Genomic DNA, 18605 nt, shown 5'->3' with positions numbered 1-18605 from the left:
GGCATCCATTCTCAAATAGATCCTGAAGTCCATAGGAAAATTTTCACCCAACTCATTCAAGAGATGTACGATTTTCCATATATTCTTTCGCTCAACATCTTCTGTTTCTCTTCTTTGGAATATTCAGATACATTGCCAAGCACAAAGCTACTTTCAGTTTGCGTTTTTTATTCAATAGGTACCTTTACACTAACGCTCTTTCCTGCGCGATCGAATCGCGAGTGCCAGTCACTCGTGTTTTCGCGCGGTATGGAGTGGCGCGTGTTAACTTTTTTGTGTCTTGAGATCGCAACGGCTTTTCGCGCAGTCTTGCGTGTGCTTTGGAGCGTCCAATTCGAAATCTCTCATTATAAGCGAGAGGTTGGCGTGACTCGTGGCATGTTGAAATTTTCAACGGTTTTAGCGGCTTTGTCCATAGCTTGAAATGGACAAATTAAATAAAATAAAAAACGCAAACTGAAAGTAGCTTTGTGCTTGGCAATGTATCTGAATATTCCAAAGAAGAGAAACAGAAGATGTTGAGCGAAAGAATGTATGGAAAAGGTGCCTAATAGGCACCTTTACACTAACGCTCTTTCCTGCGCGACTAGAACGCCCCATGCCAATCGCTTGCGAAAGAATGCTAGTGTAAGGGCAAATCATTCGCCCGGTTTTTGGACGTGTAAAAACTCGCGAGCGACTAGCCCGAGTGACTGAGTTTGTTTGGATTCGGGACGTTTGTGTATTCGTGCGGGTTTCTAATTGAAGAAGTATATACGTTCAAAATTCCTAAGTACATGTAGGTATGTATTAAATAATGATTATTCATATAAGTTTTTAATTTATAAGGAACATGGGAGATTCAAGCTTCTGGAGCAGGGACTTTATGGAATCGGCATCCATTCTCCAATAGATCCTGAAGTCCATAGGAAAATTTTCACCCAACTCATTCAAGAGAGGCATATATCCATATGTACGATTTTCCATACATTCTTTCGCTCAACATCTTCTGTTTCTCTTCTTTGGAATATTCAGATACATTGCCAAGCACAAAGCTACTTTCAGTTTGCGTTTTTTATTTTATTTAATTTGTCCATTTCAAGCTATGGACAAAGCCGCTAAAACCGTTGAAAATTTCAACATGCCACGAGTCACGCCAACCTCTCGCTTATAATGAGAGATTTCGAATTGGACGCTCCAAAGCACACGCAAGACTGCGCGAAAAGCCGTTGCGATCTCAAGACACAAAAAAGTTAACACGCGCCACTCCATACCGCGCGAAAACACGAGTGACTGGCACTCGCGATTCGATCGCGCGCGAAAGAGCGTTAGTGTAAAGGTACCATTATTTCGCAAGCGATTGGCATGGGGCGTTCTAGTCGCGCAGGAAAGAGCGTTAGTGTAAAGGTGCCTATTATCTTCGAAACGCCCGTAGTGAATCGCGCGTTTCTCCCGTCTCGTCGCTACTTAGACGAAGTTTATGCAAATCCGCTGGATAGGACGAGGGTGCACCCAAATTTGGCCTGCTCGATCTCCCGATTTGAATCCATTGAACTTTTGCATTTGGCGTTTTCTCAAAACACTGGTAAATTCTACTCCCGTTGAAAATATCGATGATTTAAGGGATCGTATCATCGTAGCATGTGAGACTATTAGAAATACACCAGAATTATTTCAAAGAATACGGAATTCAATTAGACGAAGAGTAGAGAGTCCTGCATTTTGGTCGACGGGCGCCAATATTTATTATGATTTTTATAGGTAATTGAAATTTTGTCCACTTATTTATTAGTTTTTTTGTAATTTGTTAATTGTTATTAGTAGTACAATTATTGTTCAATCCACTCTGATTCATAATATTCTTCAGCTAAATAAAAAAATGCCTTTCTTACAATAAAGTTTCATTTAGTTGTGAAAAATGTTCAAAGTCATAATTAAACTGTTTAGAAATTAGAGAGAATCAGGATAATAAAACTACTCTTCATATGACTTCATTTGACAGCAGCTAACCAGGCCCGCCGTAAGCGGGCGTGCAAGGCGTGCCCGGCACAAGGGCGGCACGTCCAGGGGGGCGGCAAATCCAGTGAAATTGTAATTTTTTTTTGGTGGGGACAAACAACGTGGTAAGCGGGGCGGGAGGAGAAAAAAAAAGGGGGGGGGGGGCGGTTGTCCAACTCAAACTGCTTTAAAATTTTGCCAACTGTCATAGAAACATAGAAATTTTGCCATATGCGATCGAAACTTTGCCAACTGCTTTGAAATTTCTCCAACTCCGTTCAACATTGGGGGCGGCAAGGTCTCCCCATTTCACTTAGAGAGACTTTTTCTCTGAAGGATCGGGAGGACAGGCGGCCAACATCGATAATTTCCGTATATCCACGGAATTCACTGCAGTGTTTCTTTCAGGTGTATTTCCGGGAGGGGCACTGCCGCCCCCCGAAGTTCCGCAGGTGCCCCCCTCCCGGCGAAATACTGAGAGCGCCTAGATCCAGTTATGGCGTAAAACTTCAAGATCGAAAAATTCACATAATCCGATAAATTGCCCTCCCGGAACTTCGAATTGCACCCTCGGGAAAAATTTTCTGAAAAAAACATCGATTCAGAAAGTTCCTACGGCATCTCTGATTTTCTTGAATATTCTACGAGAAAAATTTGCAGATGTTCTTTTTCCCAATATTACAACCAGGTAGTACTAGTAGTAGTTGAATATTTTCAGTGTCGCCGTATCGTTTATGCCAATTATGGCATGTCATAAAAAACCATCTGTTACCAAATTGCGCCCTTTCTACTTACTAGCCGAGTTTAGGTAGGAACGTGATTTTGAAGAGAGAATTACGAAAATAAAGATAAAAACATAATGAGGGAACCCTTTCTAGAGAAGACTCAGCATATTTAGCGAAGGGGAGTATTTACGGGGGGAAGGGGGTACTGGGGGTAATAACACCCCCCAGGAAAGAGTTTTTCACACGAAATCTTCGAATGGAAACGATCTAAACCCCCCCCCCTTTTCCCGCTTTTCACTCAAGATCAGTTCAGGTCCCTCGCTAAAACCTGCCACTACCCCTCCCCCCCCCCCCCCGGAGTGCTCTCTGACGCCCCTGATGTAGCGCCCTATTGGGGGCGGCATAACAGTATTTGCACGCGGGCGCTCAGACAGCTAGCGGCGGGCCTGCAGCTAACCTGTTTTTTTTTCAATAAATGACAAACCTCTCTGTGAATTTATGGAAAAAAATCTGAGCAGCATATCATTTTTTTGTGATCAAACATCTTTTATGATAAAAAGCCAAAACATAAAAAAATTTCAGATTGAATCTGATTTCAAAATCAATTTTTAAAGAGGAAAATATAGACACATTAAAAAGTTCTGATCCAAAATATTATAGGGGTTTTTTTTTTTCAACCTATTGTTATTACATCAGGATAATAAAAACTCAAAAACTGCCATTTTATTAGCATCAGTTATCTGCCAAATTTTATTCTTTGTCATTCATCATTTGTAAGTCAAGAGCACTTTTGCGATGAAGATATCAAAAAAGATGATGGATTCATTAAAAACGAAATCGAAATTGTCATCCCTCGTGAGAAGTGGATTCTTCTGAATAAGAATATCTAACCAATAAAACTACATGGTTCAGAAGTGAATTTTCTTGAAGAATTTTGTTGGCATAACATAATATACATATATGATAAATCTGAGATTGCTACTTTTTGTTGTCTTGATATTATGTTCTACTTTCTATTTCTCACTGCGAATGTATATAATTTTTAAGATTATATTAAACCTGTTTTCAATAAACAATGATGAGGTATCATCATCCAGCAATGTAGGTATCATTTTTTTGATCAGTGATTTCTTTTATGAATTTAATTGATTTCGTCATTTATTATGAATGAATAAAGCTGATTAATTAGTCCCCTTTATGATGTGAATTGTATTTTATTGCATATAATTCAGGAAATACATATTTATTATAGATTTGAAGAAACGTATTTGAAAAATAATCAGAAAAAACCACGAAGGCACATAACCTAAAATGAAATGAAGGCTGTTCATTTCAAATCCTTGAACTCTATGGGAGTTCCCATAGAGTTCAATGTTTCAAATTGGCGTTTAAATCCCCACCCCTTATTAATCAACCTAGAGATCGCAGCGACTCCTATTTTCTCCGATTTTGACGACACATTTTTAGTACGGCCATCAAAGATATTATCTTTGCCAGAAACCGTGGCTGACAAAGATTATAGAGATACTCTATAATCTTTGGTGGCTGAGAAACCATTGCTAAGTTAACACTAGTAAGATGAAGAAAAGAAAGTAAATATTATTCTCTGGTTTTCATTGTCAGCTGTCAACAATGTCAACGAATATGCAAAAATTTCTGGAAAATAAATAATAGGTGATCATTAATTAATTTAATAGCAAAGAGTAACTTGTTACTCTTTGTTAATAGGTCGTCTAATTTAGCTCAGAGTTATTCGATTCAACACATTCATAAAATGAGTGACTTGACGTGGCTGACTGATTAAAGTTACAGACATTTGATGCCTAGATATCCTGAATCGGCGTAATGTTTATGTACCTAATGGATTTAAATAATCATTCCAAGCAAATGTTTGCACATCAATGGCTATTTTCGAGAAAGAAACTTCTAATAAAGTATTGTTAGATGATACAGAACCATTATCATGTACTATTGAAAATTGGAAAAGCGTTAACGGACACACGGTAAGATGGAACACGAATTAATAATAATAACAATTTTCTATTACAAACAATTGACTACCTTATAAATTTCATTTAATATAGGAGTTCATCATTAAAGTACATAGGGGACCATTTTCTGATGAGACATGGAGAATATCCAAACGATATAATGATTTCTATAAGCTTCATACCCACCTACAATCTTCAGGGCTACAATTATCATTTCCTCCTAAGAAGCTTATTGGCAACTTTGATCCTGATTTCATTAATGAAAGACTGAGAGGTTTACAGGTATATTATGTTTTTGATGTAAATCAATTCAATATAATTTTCTCCTGTGCATTTCAGAAATATTTAAACTTGATCCTTATGAATCCAATACTAGTGTCTTCACTTCCGGCTAGATCTTTTATAGATCCTGCCAACTATTGCCAACCATTTAGTGGTAAGATTTCTTTCATAATTCGCATATTGCTTGAATGTAAAGGATCAAATGGGATATAGACCATATTAGTGAGATTAGGCGGGAATTTTGAATCGCAATTCACCAGTGGATCTGGTTACTAAATTTCCCATACATTTCCTATAGACCTAAAAGTGCTGCGTACTTGCCTATTTTTGGAAATTTAAGCAAATTTCTTAAGATTTATTTCTGAACAAGCTTGAAACAAAACTTTGTTATAAAATGGTATATTTTATAAAAAATTCATTGATATAAAGTTGGTGGGCAAGGCCATGGAAGTTTGTCTTTGATCCATTTCATTTCTAACCTCTGAAGCTGATATCATCCTGAGGCGCAAGCATCGCATGTCATTTTTTTTTATGATTCTGTATTAATATACAGCAAGAAAGGACTACGACATACAGGTATCTGTAAAATGATAATGTTTTCATTTTTGGTTTTAGGACATATATAAAAGTATATTGTGATGTAAAATAGACTTAAGAACAAGATCTAATTAAACAGGCACCCAATTTTACATGCCTCTATATGATCATTCACTTTTAGATATAAATATTCCATCTAAAAGTTGAACCTCCTTAAGAGTCCTAGTTAAAAAATGTTTAATATGGATCTCCCACAAAGTGAGTGATTCTAACCTCATTAATATGGTCCATACTCACTCTAGATTCTAGAATGCTTATTAGATAGGAAATGTGAAGGTAGAACTGTATCGATATCGGCAAATGTTGGCCGATTATCGGTATCGTATAGTATCGGCAAGCTAATTTTCACTGAAAAAGTAAAACCCTTTTTGCAAGCGCCCGTATCCGCTTCCATTCTATTTGAACTCAAGTTAAAAACGCCTAGTTTCAAAGCACTACAGGATACAGAATGTTAAGGGGCTACATGGCTACAATTACAAACGTTTCCTCGCAACGGCACTTCCGCAGTTTTCGCTTCGGTCGTGTATAAATAGATGGTGTTATGCTTGCCGATACGAGATATCGGCATTCGGCACGTAAATATCGGTATCGGCCGATATATCGTATCGGCGAAAATAAGGGATATCGTTCTATCACTAGTGAAGATGCTGTTGTTATTGTGGAACGACTATTATGGTAAAATATCTCATCCTAACGAAAATCAGCCTATCCAGTTTTTATAGTTGGTGAACGAAACACTATTCCAGATATAAGTACTCAGGTGATTTTGATTGATATTCAACATGTTTCAAGCTAATACAGCTCATAATTAGGGGCAAATCACTCAAGTGAAGCTGAAAATTAACAAATATTGAATTGGTGTGGCTGATACTTGATGAAAATAATTGAACTTCAAACAGATCATATGATTTTCAAAAAATGAGTTTTTAAACCACGAAACCCATCTGAAAATGCTATTTTGAAGCGAAATACGTGTCGTGGTTTAAAAACTTATTTTGTGAAAATCGTTTTATCTGTTTCAAGTTTAAATCAGACAATCACGGAAAAAACACAAAAATACTCAACCACAAAAGAAAAGAGTGTAACATTGGATGAAACAAAATTAAATAACACAAGTGAAATGAATCAATTAAATCAAAGAGGCAAGAGGCCACAAGGATTAAAAACTAGTGTAGAAATCAGTTGATTAAAATTCATCAATATAAAACATTTCAAAGTTAGTAGTATAAAACAGTTAAATAATGAATAAATAGAAAGTACCATCATTAATACAACAAGTGAGTTAAATGAATATTTATTCATGAGAAGAAAGTTTAACCCACGAGCCCAAAAGTCTTATAGGTTTATTTCTTCGAATGAATAAACATTTATAACTCACTTGTTGTATACAACATTTTATTCCATTTTGATAAGGATTCGAATGATGACACTTTCCAGAGAATTATTTATGAAATGACATGAAAGGTATTCAACTTACCCTTGTTGCTTTGGGTTGAATAATGTCGTCTCTAAACGTCAAAATGGAATAACTCTAAATCACTTAATTGTACCTTTTGTTTTTCAATTATATAATTGTTTTATACTAATGACCTACAACTGTTTTATGTTTTTGGCCTTTATATATTTTATTTTAATGACTTTTATTTAACTGATTTTCATACTAGTTTCCAATAATTGTGGCTATTCGCCCTTGTGATTTCATTGTTGCATTTCATATCTGTCATTCTGTCGTGTTATTTAATTTCTTTTTATCCATTGTTACCCTTCTTCCATTTGTGGTTGAGTGTTTTTGTGTTTTCTCCATGATTTTCTTGTTTTTAGCTCCACTTGTGTGATTTGCTTCAGATGATGAGCTGTATTGGCTCAAAACATGTTGAGTATTAATTAAAGTCACCTTAGTATTTACAGCGTGAGTCTGGAGGAACAAACTCCAGCTGAGTATTGTACACTTGAAAGTAATCTTTAAAAACTCATATGGTCTTATCCATATCATCATATGTTTTCAAATAATAGCGTAATTTCGCAATTGAAATGTTTTGACTAGTGAACAACTTTTTATCACAAACAACAAGAGCACTTCGCAGACGAAGTAGAATGTGTTTATAGGTTAATGGCGGTATTTTTGAGTACTATAGCGCTATAATTAAAACCATGTCAATGTAGGAAATTTTGTTCGTTTGTAATTACGTATATTTTGAGAATAAATAAGAATCGTATAAGAACATGAACATATGTTTTTACGATTTATATTACCATGAACATATGTTTTTACGATTTATATTACGTGTGTAATAGACACCTGGAGTTTGGTGCGTTCTTCCCTAGTCATCCTGTATATCTGAATAATGTTTCATTCAACCTACTTAATTGTTAAAACTTTTCCATTACATTTGGAGTGAAATATTGATATATACAGGTTCTCACAAACATTAAGAGATGGATTATCTCGAAACTTAAAACTGTTTTTATATTATGTTGCTTTTTGTTGTTGGTCATGTGACATCAGATTTGAAATTATTGATTTGACAACCAGTTTATTCGAGCATTTCTATGTTCCTTCTGGGAAAACTATTCCAACAAACTATCACATTTGTCGCCCAAAATGATCACTATTGGTACTTAGGTTTGACAAACTTCTAAAACGAGCAATTGCTAAATAATAAAATCAAACTTTCACCAATTAATTCCATGGTTTCGGCGATAATCGTTAACTGCCATACATCGGAAATTAAAATATTACACTTTGTTTCTTTTATCAATGATTAAGGTAACAATAGTTTATTCATTGGCAGAAAGAATCGAAATAATTTCTTTATTTAGCGAGAACCGTAAAGCAGATTTATCATGGAAATTGCAGAATAATGAGTGAAAATTTATCAATTGCTTTACAGGGCATATTTCGAAAACGAATGGATTGAGTAAAGAAAATATATGCTGAACTCAGAATAGAAAGGCCTTTCAAATGAGGTATCACTTATCTTGGGGGTGTAAAATTGAGGGTTAAAGAGATACAGTTTTGAATTTGATCTCAGAAATTGTCCGCGTGGAATCAAAAATAGCCGATTCCGGACGTGACTTACTTCCGAAGTCAATAAAACAAATATATCAATATATGAATATATAAAGTTTCAAATAATGCATAATACTTTTTAGACCCACAACTAGGTCTCAGTTAGACCAACATTTTGAAACTCATTAGAAACTATCAAGCCAGAAAGAGAGTCGAATTTACTATATAAAGATCTTGTATTAAAATGTGCCAGTTTGAGCCCGCTATCCTTAATTAGATATAGATTTAATTCTATTGATCTGTTGTGAGCGACTAAAACAGTCGGGACTATACGTGCTGTGGTCAGTAGCCAACCCAGCTTTATGATTGATGTGGGCTAATTTACAATTATTACAGCAAAATACATCAGAACTACACCGCTTTCTCTGATGATGCCCGGAACATTTCGGACAAGTAAATTGTGAGCTTTTACAGTCATTCGAAAGGTGACCAAATTTGCAACATTTGGCTACATTAAAATGTTCTAACACGGCATACTTTTCAGCCGAAATATAATAATGTGCTTTTCATGATTTGATGACTTACTTCCAAAACAATGTTAAATGCTTCTGTGTACTTCAGTCGCGTCACAATTCTCATATTATCAACGAAACCAGTTATATTGTTCATTTTAAGAATATCATCCAAAAACCCAGGATCCTCCGCAGAATCCGCCGTAACCCCCATGATCATCATCTTAGGCAGTATTTTTTTTTGTGTAATTATATTAAAGGATTCATCCATTTCCTTCGACAGACAGTCTTTCAATTGATTCCTGGATTCAACGTTAGGACACTCAATGAGGACATCACTTCCACCTCACTAGGTTTTACCTTAGCTGATTTAGGTCTAACGCACACGACCGATAGTCGGTGAACGACTATTTCGTAGGAGGTCAACGCACACGGACGACAGTCTACCAATAAAATCGGTGGTCAACGCACACGAACGATCATTCAGTCGGTGACTGTAATAGGAGATTGATAGGAATACGTTGGGTTTGAGATGTTTTGCGGTTTATTTGAGGTACCGAATTGATTGAAAAGCCAATTTTATGCTTGTCATCAATCAACTGAACAGACAATTCCTCCCAAAGTTTCTTCTTCAGTATTTTATTCGAGTACTCTGCTGTTGAGGTATCATATAAATATCTACTCTTCTGTAGGAGTGTCTCATGCTTTTATTTTCGCAATGAAAAAACTTCAAATTCATCTTTGATAGTATGTCCCGACTCTTTCAAATGATCCGCATACGCTGAATGCGTGTTATCCATCAGAGGAGTTCTCCTCTGATGTTCTTGAATACGTTTCTTGAATGATCTTCCCGTTTGCGCAATATATACCATTGTTCAATCATGGCAAGTCAACGTATAGACTTAGTTATTTTTATTGTTTTTGATAAATCAGAAAAAGAAAATAAATCTGGAGTCTATAAGTTGACTTGCAATGATTGTTCAATGGTATATATATTGGACAAACGGAAAGATCAATCAAGAAACGTATTCAAGAACATCAGAGGAGTTGCCAGTGCCTTCTATCGTTGCAGTCTTCATCATCCAATCCGCTCTCACTAATTGATTTTCTTATTCCCCCAATCCAATTTTTATTATTTAAGTTATGGAATTCACGCGGAATTCATTGCTTAGTAACAATCTTGAAAACATGATAAAGGGAATCTGACCCTGAAGGTCGGCATCATCATAAGTTATAAAAAAACAATAATATCGAAAACAAACTCTCACAAAACATTTATTTATGTAGCAACTTGTTTTGAAATGTATACTCCATGGTTCTCATTATCATAAAATCAACTCTAATGAGTATTGTGTGGAGATTCTATTGAAAATTCATTTACTTAATTGTTCAATTTTTTTTTTGTTTCTGTTGATCGAAACCTGATCGAATCGAAGTTGCTAGTTTGACTCTGTCTCTTTTTCCACCTCATTGCGAATTAGATTTGCAGAGCGTACCTTGAATGAATCCTAACAAGAAAATTTCGAGCTCCTTTGCCAGATACAGAAAGTTTAATCCGGAAGGCATGATTCGATCAAAGGATTTAGCATTGCATAATATTTATCAGATGTGACTACTAAGGTTTGGAGTGCTCGTAGTTGGGTTTACAATCAGTCATCAAAATATGTGAATTTCGATTTTCCCTTATTCAATATTATTCATAGTAGAAATTGTACAAAGAGTATTGCCGCATCATCCAAAATCTAGAAGTTGAGGGCAGTGTTGAGGGCTTGTTGAAAGAAACACCAACGACGTCACGAATTTCTTCCCTCGTTTCTTCCTAACTCAGGCCACAAGCACCACATGCATACAACTTGAGCTTGTTCTTCAGAACCAGGAAGTTCCTGAAAGATAATCAAGACCTCCTCATAACATCAGCAGATGAAGGTAACGTAACACTGGCCACCACTCGACAACGGTACAATGAGAAGATGCAGACACTGATAGAAGTCGACATATAGAGCACTCATCTCCGATCCTACATCGAAGTACCAAAGCAAAAGCAACAAGTGAGTGAAGAAGATAAAAAACGCAAATATTATCTACGAAAGGGCGAGAAACGAAACTGTCAGACTTCAATCAAAGAGGAACTCTTTGCTTAAATCAGACCAAACCATAGATTCTGTAGGTTGTCATACATCAGTCCATCGAAACATTAGTTACATAGTTTGTGCGAGATTGCGATTTTTAGCTTCCCTTCGTTGTTTTATTCGCACATTTACGCTTTGCAAAATATTTCAAGTTTTCAGTTTTCGTAAATATGCGAATAAAAAAACGAAGGAAAGCTAAATATTGCAATCTCGCATGGCGGTGCTGATGAGTCTTTTTAATTCTGATGGTTTTCGTTTTTAGTTCGTTATTACCAACAGGTTGATCAGACTGTTTCTCTTGCTCTTGATTATGTCGATTTCAATATGTTTTGTGTCCTGAAGAAGGACCCAATAAAGGTCCGAAATATAGGCAAAAAAACAACAATATGTGTTTCTTTCATCAAGTGCTTTACAAGCCGAGAACCTATAATTTTAGGCTTTCGAGTAGATTTAACCTTATGGAGAATAGCTTTCAACACTGCTCTTCTTGGAGTAGATATTGGAAGTTATATTTATTCTATAACTTTGCGGAATCGGCGTTCCCGATATATAATACGCGGTACCGCCGGTACCGAAAGCTTGCTGAGCGTCTTTATCTATGTGAACGCTCCCTAATCTCTTATGATATGACAAGATCATTTTCCTCTATCTCTCAGTGCCCATTCACGATGAACGTAAGCCGTAATTCGAACGAAGTTCAACGTGAACCCAAAGTTAAAGTATAGGGTTTTACATGAAAGTGTTCACATGTAACCTATAGTTGCACTTAGGTCCATCGGCTGCTTAGATGGATACGGTGAGGGGTGAGTCCCCCAAAAATTAACTTCACAGAACCTAACTTTAGTTGGGCGCCCGGTTTAACACGTAAACCAAGAGAAATCTTGCTTTAGGGAAAGTTTAAAGAAAATGACTTTTACAATTTTATTAAAATTAAAAATTTTCAAAAAACAGAAGTTATAATTGCTGAAGGCTGAGTATTATAAAAAAAAAGTACAAATTAGGCGTTACAGAAAGTTGATTGGGCTCCAGATAGAATTTGGATTTGTGTAATCGAGTTAGACAGAAATTTTGAGTCCTCACTTGTCCTAGTCTGGCTATATCGCTTGGATGGTAGTTGGGAAGAAAATTTCAGCTCTCACTAGCTCAATTCAGGTTCAGTGTTTGGAGGCTCGCTGGGTGAATATAGTATATGCTAGCCAAAAGGTTTCAGTTGGCCGAGTTGGCGAGATTCTGATCTTGAAACAGCTTCAGACGTTGTTGTTCCCTTCAATGTCAACTGATTCTCCAACATGCCGTGCAAAATAGAATAAAAAAATTAGAAGATGTTAAAATGGTGGTCGATTCAAATTCTCTTCCAACTAACTCTTTCGGCAGAAATAATCAGTACAAAACGCCTTATAGTTTTTCAGTAAAATAATTCAATAAATAAGATGATATTGAATAGATAAAAAAATTTATAGAGTTCAACAAAATACAAGTAATTTCCCCCAATATCTTTCCGGAAAGAAAAAAAATTTTGTTAAATTAGAATAATTAGAACCTACAATTGAAACTTCAATCAATGATCCGAAAGAACAATACAAGAAATCAGACCTTCAGAAAAATCCGGTTTCATTATTCCGTTTATTACGGAATCAGTGGCGTCACGGCGATGAGGGTTGTAACGAGAAATCGTTACACACAATGCGAAACATAATTTTTTCGTTTGGACGTCGGCGTCGTGACTCAACCGAAACTCATACGTAACATTCAATATCTAATGGTATTTTAACTTTTAGGGTATTTGAAGCGGGACTTTTCATTTCTTAATATAATTCAAGTTTTGAATTCGCAAAAATTCTTACATTCTGAATACCAATTTCAATTAAGCCCATAGATCTACCTCATAGGTAGATTCACCTTTACATGCTGATTCTCGAGATTCGCCTTTCATAGGTGAGAGATTGAGGATTGAGAAATTTTACATGCTTTATATGGTTATAAGGAGAAAGTTCATCACTTGTGGTTGCAGGGTATGACAGCATACAAGCTTGCTTAGGCTGCATATTCCTGCAAGATTGTTCAATATTTATTTTGGTTGTATACCTTTTGATGAATAAATTGAAATTGAAATTGAAAATAAGTAGCTCGGGCCTACGGCCCTCGCGATTCGCGATTTTATAAATATATAGGCCAAAAACGTTATTTTAAGGGTCCGATCGATTTAAGGCACCCCGTTTTGTAATCTCTGCCAAGATACTGAAGTTGACCTATAAATCTCGAACTGACATTGATTGTCAAAGATCTAAACAAGATCAATCAGTTGGAATAGGAATTTTTTCACCCGATTTAATTTCCTATTCCATGGCAGCCTCTAATAATCTTTCCATCTGCTCTGCTGAACTTCTTGCAATTCAGAGAGCTTTGGAATTTATTATCCTACATAGACTATCTAAATGCGCCGCATAGTTTCAGATTAAAAGAGTGCTTTGATGAAAATTTGTAATTGGAAAATTAATTCTTCCAATGATTCTATTTCTCTAACAATTAGGAAAATTATAGTTGACATTAGAAATCGAGGATTTTCTTTGATATTAATATGGGTTCCGAGTCACTGTAATATTCATGGAAATGATAAACTGATCAGATGATTCCAGCTAATCCTAAAGACCTTTCACCTATTTATAGGGACAAAATATGGAAATTATGGAATGAGGCATGGATCCAGATTAGTCAAAGGAAAGGCAAAATTTATCAAACCATGATCCCTTCCCCTAAAAAACCATGGTTTCAAAAATTGATCTCCTTAGAAAATACATAACTACAATAGGTCCTTTCGTTTGCATTGAAAATTACATTGCGTGTAATTTACACTCGATTTTAGTATTCGTTTGCTGATTGGTTTTACACCAGTGTAGGGGAGGTGTAGTTTATCTACACCTAGTCGAAATGAGGTGTAATATTTGTGTTCTGTGGTATGAAATGCAAAATTTGATGTTAATGTCACTAACGTCACAGTAATCTACTTCAAAATGGATACGATTAAATTTAAAATTTGGGATAAGTTCATCACTTTACAAGAGGATGAAAATGTAACAAATCTTCTGAGAAACGTAACCATATATTAAATCAAAATTATTAGTCTATGAGCGTGACAACCTAAGGTCAGTGTTTTTTTTTCATTCGTTTGCGCAATTACACTGAAAATCAGCAGATGCAAAGTGTAGTGTAGATTACACTACACTGAGAAACAGACGAAAGGACCATAGATGTAGAATTCGTTCTAATCATTGTTGTACCCCTTTTCACCTGAACAAAATTAAAGTTTTTAATTCAGCAAATTGTAGTTGTGGAGAGTTAGGAGATCCTTTCCATATATTTTCATCATGTGAAAATAATATGGATAACATTAAAAAATGATATTCTGACCTAATTTTGAAATGACCCCCTTCCAATTAATATATATGATTGCTTTTTTCATAATGAAATTTTTACTATTAAAGTTTTGATTGGTTTTCTTTCATGTTCAAATATTAAATTATGAAAATGGAATAGCAAGTCAACTTATTTTCTTAAAAATTTTTTTTCTTATGTTTCAGTCCTTACCGTCGATACCTCTATTAATATTCAGACCAAAAACAAAATTTCTCTATAAAAATTTATATATAAAATCCGATTGAGTATTGGAATTACCAAGATCTGCTTAGCAGTAGGCTCATTCGGCTGATGTAGAAATTTGTCTGAATGGCCTAAGCAGCCGTGGTTATAGTAAAAGGAAGAAGAAGAAGAAAATAATTTAATCTTGTGAAGCGTCACTGGAATTTTCGTATACATCAAAATATTCAATTCTCTTATGCTTTTTTAGGTAATTACCGTTCAGGCTCCAGGAAAAAGTATATGCCTATCCTGGATGGCGGTTCTTCAGGCTTAGTTCGACACCCGTCGCGGCTCTCGTACTGCTGCGGATCTCTCAAGTTAATCGTCTATGCAGGGTTACCTGAAAAATCACGAAATTCACGATTTTCTCTCGCAAATTTCGGGCACCTCTGGACGGGGTAAAAATCCTATAGAAACTTATACATACATTGCATGATTTTTTATTACGACGAGATGTTTTAAGCGTATGGATGACATGACGGGGGAAATTAAATGAAAATGTTCCAGAGTTTTGATGTTACAAAATGTATCCAATAATTTTAGTATTTAAAGGTTATGTGTTTCTGATATAAAAATCACTCTCTCGGCCATTTACCCGCGTCGAGAGCTACGTTGGGCTCTGAGATTATATCGCATGAAGAACGGTAGTGGAATCAGACGGTGGTGAAAGAATTGGTAGTAGGTAGGTAGGAGTTACCGAACTCGAGTCCTGTCTTTTCTCTATCGTAAAGGTAGAAGTGGTAAAGACAATACATCAAGGGTATTTGCTTTAAATCATCTAAGAAAGTTTTTACTAAAAATACAGTATTCGGTAACATTCTAAATTCTATCCAAAATGAGTAATCATATTTTTTATTCAATTTTTTCAATCAATCCATCAATTTTCGGAAACTGCAAAATCGCACAATCATCATTTTCATAATAGCTTTGTTTTTCAATTTGTTCGTTAATTTTTCCATTGAGTAAATTGTAATCAATTTCCCAGGATCGCTGTCCAAACTCATGCGCGCGCGTTATTATCCCTATTATATCAATTTCACAAAATTTTTGAGATTTCAAGCCCTTTTCAAAATCAATTCATCGTTCGTCTCGAAGTTCATACCGACAATATTCTCCAAAATTGTCACGTTTCGCAACCATAAGCAATTAAATCATTCTTTTCCAAATTCAACATAACCCATTCGCATTCATTGTTTAATTTTTGTTTGAATATCTGTCGATATTTCACGTTTTTCTAAATTTATTCCAAATTTCAATTCCCGCAAATTGTTTTCCAATTTCTCATGCATTATTTTCTTGGATGCATTATGGATTATATGGTAACTTAACTGCTTCTATTCACACTTCGAATCACACAAATATATCTCGGAAAACCCCAAAATTTTTATATTTCATATCAATAATCCCCTAGCACCCTCTCTTTTCGTGATTATATTTTTTATTTCAATTGTTTCCATTCGTTAAAATTGTTGAATCAGAACGTTTTCAACCTTTTCAGATATTCTTAATAATCTTTTAGCCACAATCGTGCAAAATTTCTTTAAGATAAATAAAAAATTCTTCGTCTTTTTTTTGGGTTTCTGGAATTTACTCCGAATTATCAGTTCGTGAAATATTAACGGAGGTGCATTGAACTTTACGAAGGACCATACCATTTTTTCTAGGACCATATGAAGGTGAGTATTACCAAAGTGATCTTTCGACCAAATAACTAAATTCAATTTGAAATTTTCAGACTATTCGCATCAAGGAATAATGGAGAAAGCTGACGAAAACCAACCAACCTGACCTCATCTGTTGCATAGCTGTTATTCTTCCGTGTATATATTGTTAATAATGTATATAGAATTGTTTTTAATGTATATAGAATTAATTTTTAATGTATATAGAATTGTTTTTAATTTTTGTAAACTCGGGGAGACAAGGTTTTTTCTGCTGAGGTTTTTCCCTGAGCTTTTATATCATACGCAGAACAGTATGGTACCTCGTTGCACTAACCCAGCAAAATTCATTAGGTGTTTTTTAAATATTCGATATGTTTATATTCAATTTCGAAAACCAATTAAATTTGAATATATATGTTTTATCTTCCTCATTGTTTTTTTATTATCCAATTTTAGGTTTTCAAGAACAGGTTGTGTTATGTTACTCAAAGTTTTGAGAAACTGACTACTTAAATTATATATATGTTAGATTTAATAAAACACGTGGTTGGTACTTTTTATTCACAAAGTAAGATGGCGGTAGGTTATCTAGCACGTGGAGGTGCTCTAACACAGGGTCAGGTACAAAGCGTACCGCCCGACAAGGTAGTTCGAGTAATTGTCCCTTAGACCTATGCATAGAGAAAGCCGGTTACATTGGAGCACAGAGTGCACAGAGCTTGGGTTCTATACTCTTATTCTTCCTTCGCAATTCATCGTCGGACATTATCATTATATTATATGGGGGGTCAAATTAACATTTGCTAACATATTTATGTTCTAATTGATTTTATTGCATCAGAATATATGCTCAAATTTTTCTCCACCGCATTCTTGGCCATCACACAATCTCATGTCTACTATTAATGTGTTTTTGTCTCACTCACTTGGGTGACTCAAATTTTTATTCTTTCTTATTATCCGGCACGAAGGGCCAATGTTGACGTCTGCAACTTGACTTCTCTGTGATTCTGTTGGTTGCTTTAACCCTTTCAGTCACAGATCTGGCCAAACGGTCAGAAAGTTCTGAAAATGCGATTTATTTTCTTTAATAATTTAAAATATTTCTTTCTCACATTCTACGATCGAGATTATGTTCCTCTTTTTGTTTCGAAAATTAAAAATGACCCATTTCATCAGTTTTTTTTTTGGATGGCCATTTTAAATTTTGAAAAAAAAAGAGAAACATGCGCTCCATCGTAAAGAGAATATCGGTTCATTTTCATCGTTGGAGGTGGTTTTTCTGAGTATATTGTGATACATTCCTTTATACACCAATTTTCTCGGCCGGCCATTTTGAATTTGAAAAATGAGGGATATGCGCTTCATCGTAGACTGAATAGTTCATTTTGATCCTCGGAGCTGTACTATGAACAAAAAATTATGTTAGGGATATTTCAGTCACCCTTATGGACCTGGGGAAGGAATCAAGAAGCAATCCTCTGAATAGAAAAAAATCGGATCATTTGATCGTTGAGGGTGGCGTTCTAGGGCTGTCAGAATGAAACAAATTTTTTTCTGAGTACATTCTGATACATTCCTCTATCCACCAATTTTCTTGGCCGGCCATTCTGAACTTGAAAAATGAGGAATAGGCGCTTCATCGTAGAATGAATAGTTCATTTTTATAATCGGAGCTGTAATATGAACAAAGAAATTATGTTAGGGATATTTTAGTCATTCCTCTATGTACTTTAGCCATCAACTTCCTTGGCAGGATGTTTTGAACTGATTTATCTTCTGGAGAAGGAATCCTTAAAACATTCTGAATGGAAAAAATCGGTTCATTTGATTGTTGGAGGTGGCCGTTCTAGTGCTGTTAGAATGAAACAACATTTTTTTCTGAATACATTCTGATACGTTCCTTCATACACCAATTTTCTTGGCCGGCCATTCTGAACTTGAAAAATGAGGAATAGTCGCTTCATCGTAGACTGAATAGTTCATTTTGATCTTCGAAGATGTAGTATGAACAAAAAAATTATGTTAGGATATTTAAGTCATCCCTCTATGTACTTTAGATATCAATTTCCTCGGTTGATC

At 35.3% G+C, this 18605-nt stretch overlaps 1 protein-coding gene across 1 annotated transcript in view; it reads left to right on the top strand.

Moving 5' to 3' along the window:
• Nucleotides 1-4299: 4299 nt before the first annotated feature.
• Nucleotides 4300-18605, top strand: part of LOC123306649 (PX domain-containing protein kinase-like protein) — a 39675-nt gene continuing 25369 nt past the window's right edge. The window contains exons 1-4 of the mRNA XM_044888747.1: nucleotides 4300-4376; nucleotides 4515-4705; nucleotides 4787-4975; nucleotides 5033-5129. Coding sequence (XP_044744682.1) covers nucleotides 4604-4705; nucleotides 4787-4975; nucleotides 5033-5129 — 388 coding nt within the window. The 5' untranslated portion in view covers nucleotides 4300-4376; nucleotides 4515-4603. The remainder of the gene's footprint in view (nucleotides 4377-4514; nucleotides 4706-4786; nucleotides 4976-5032; nucleotides 5130-18605) is intronic.

This window comes from Coccinella septempunctata, chromosome 2 (genome assembly GCF_907165205.1).
Source record: "Coccinella septempunctata chromosome 2, icCocSept1.1, whole genome shotgun sequence".
Lineage (NCBI taxonomy): Eukaryota > Metazoa > Arthropoda > Insecta > Coleoptera > Coccinellidae > Coccinella > Coccinella septempunctata.
The sequence above is the reverse complement of the archived record's forward strand: the minus strand, read 5'-3'. Positions and strand labels throughout refer to the sequence as shown.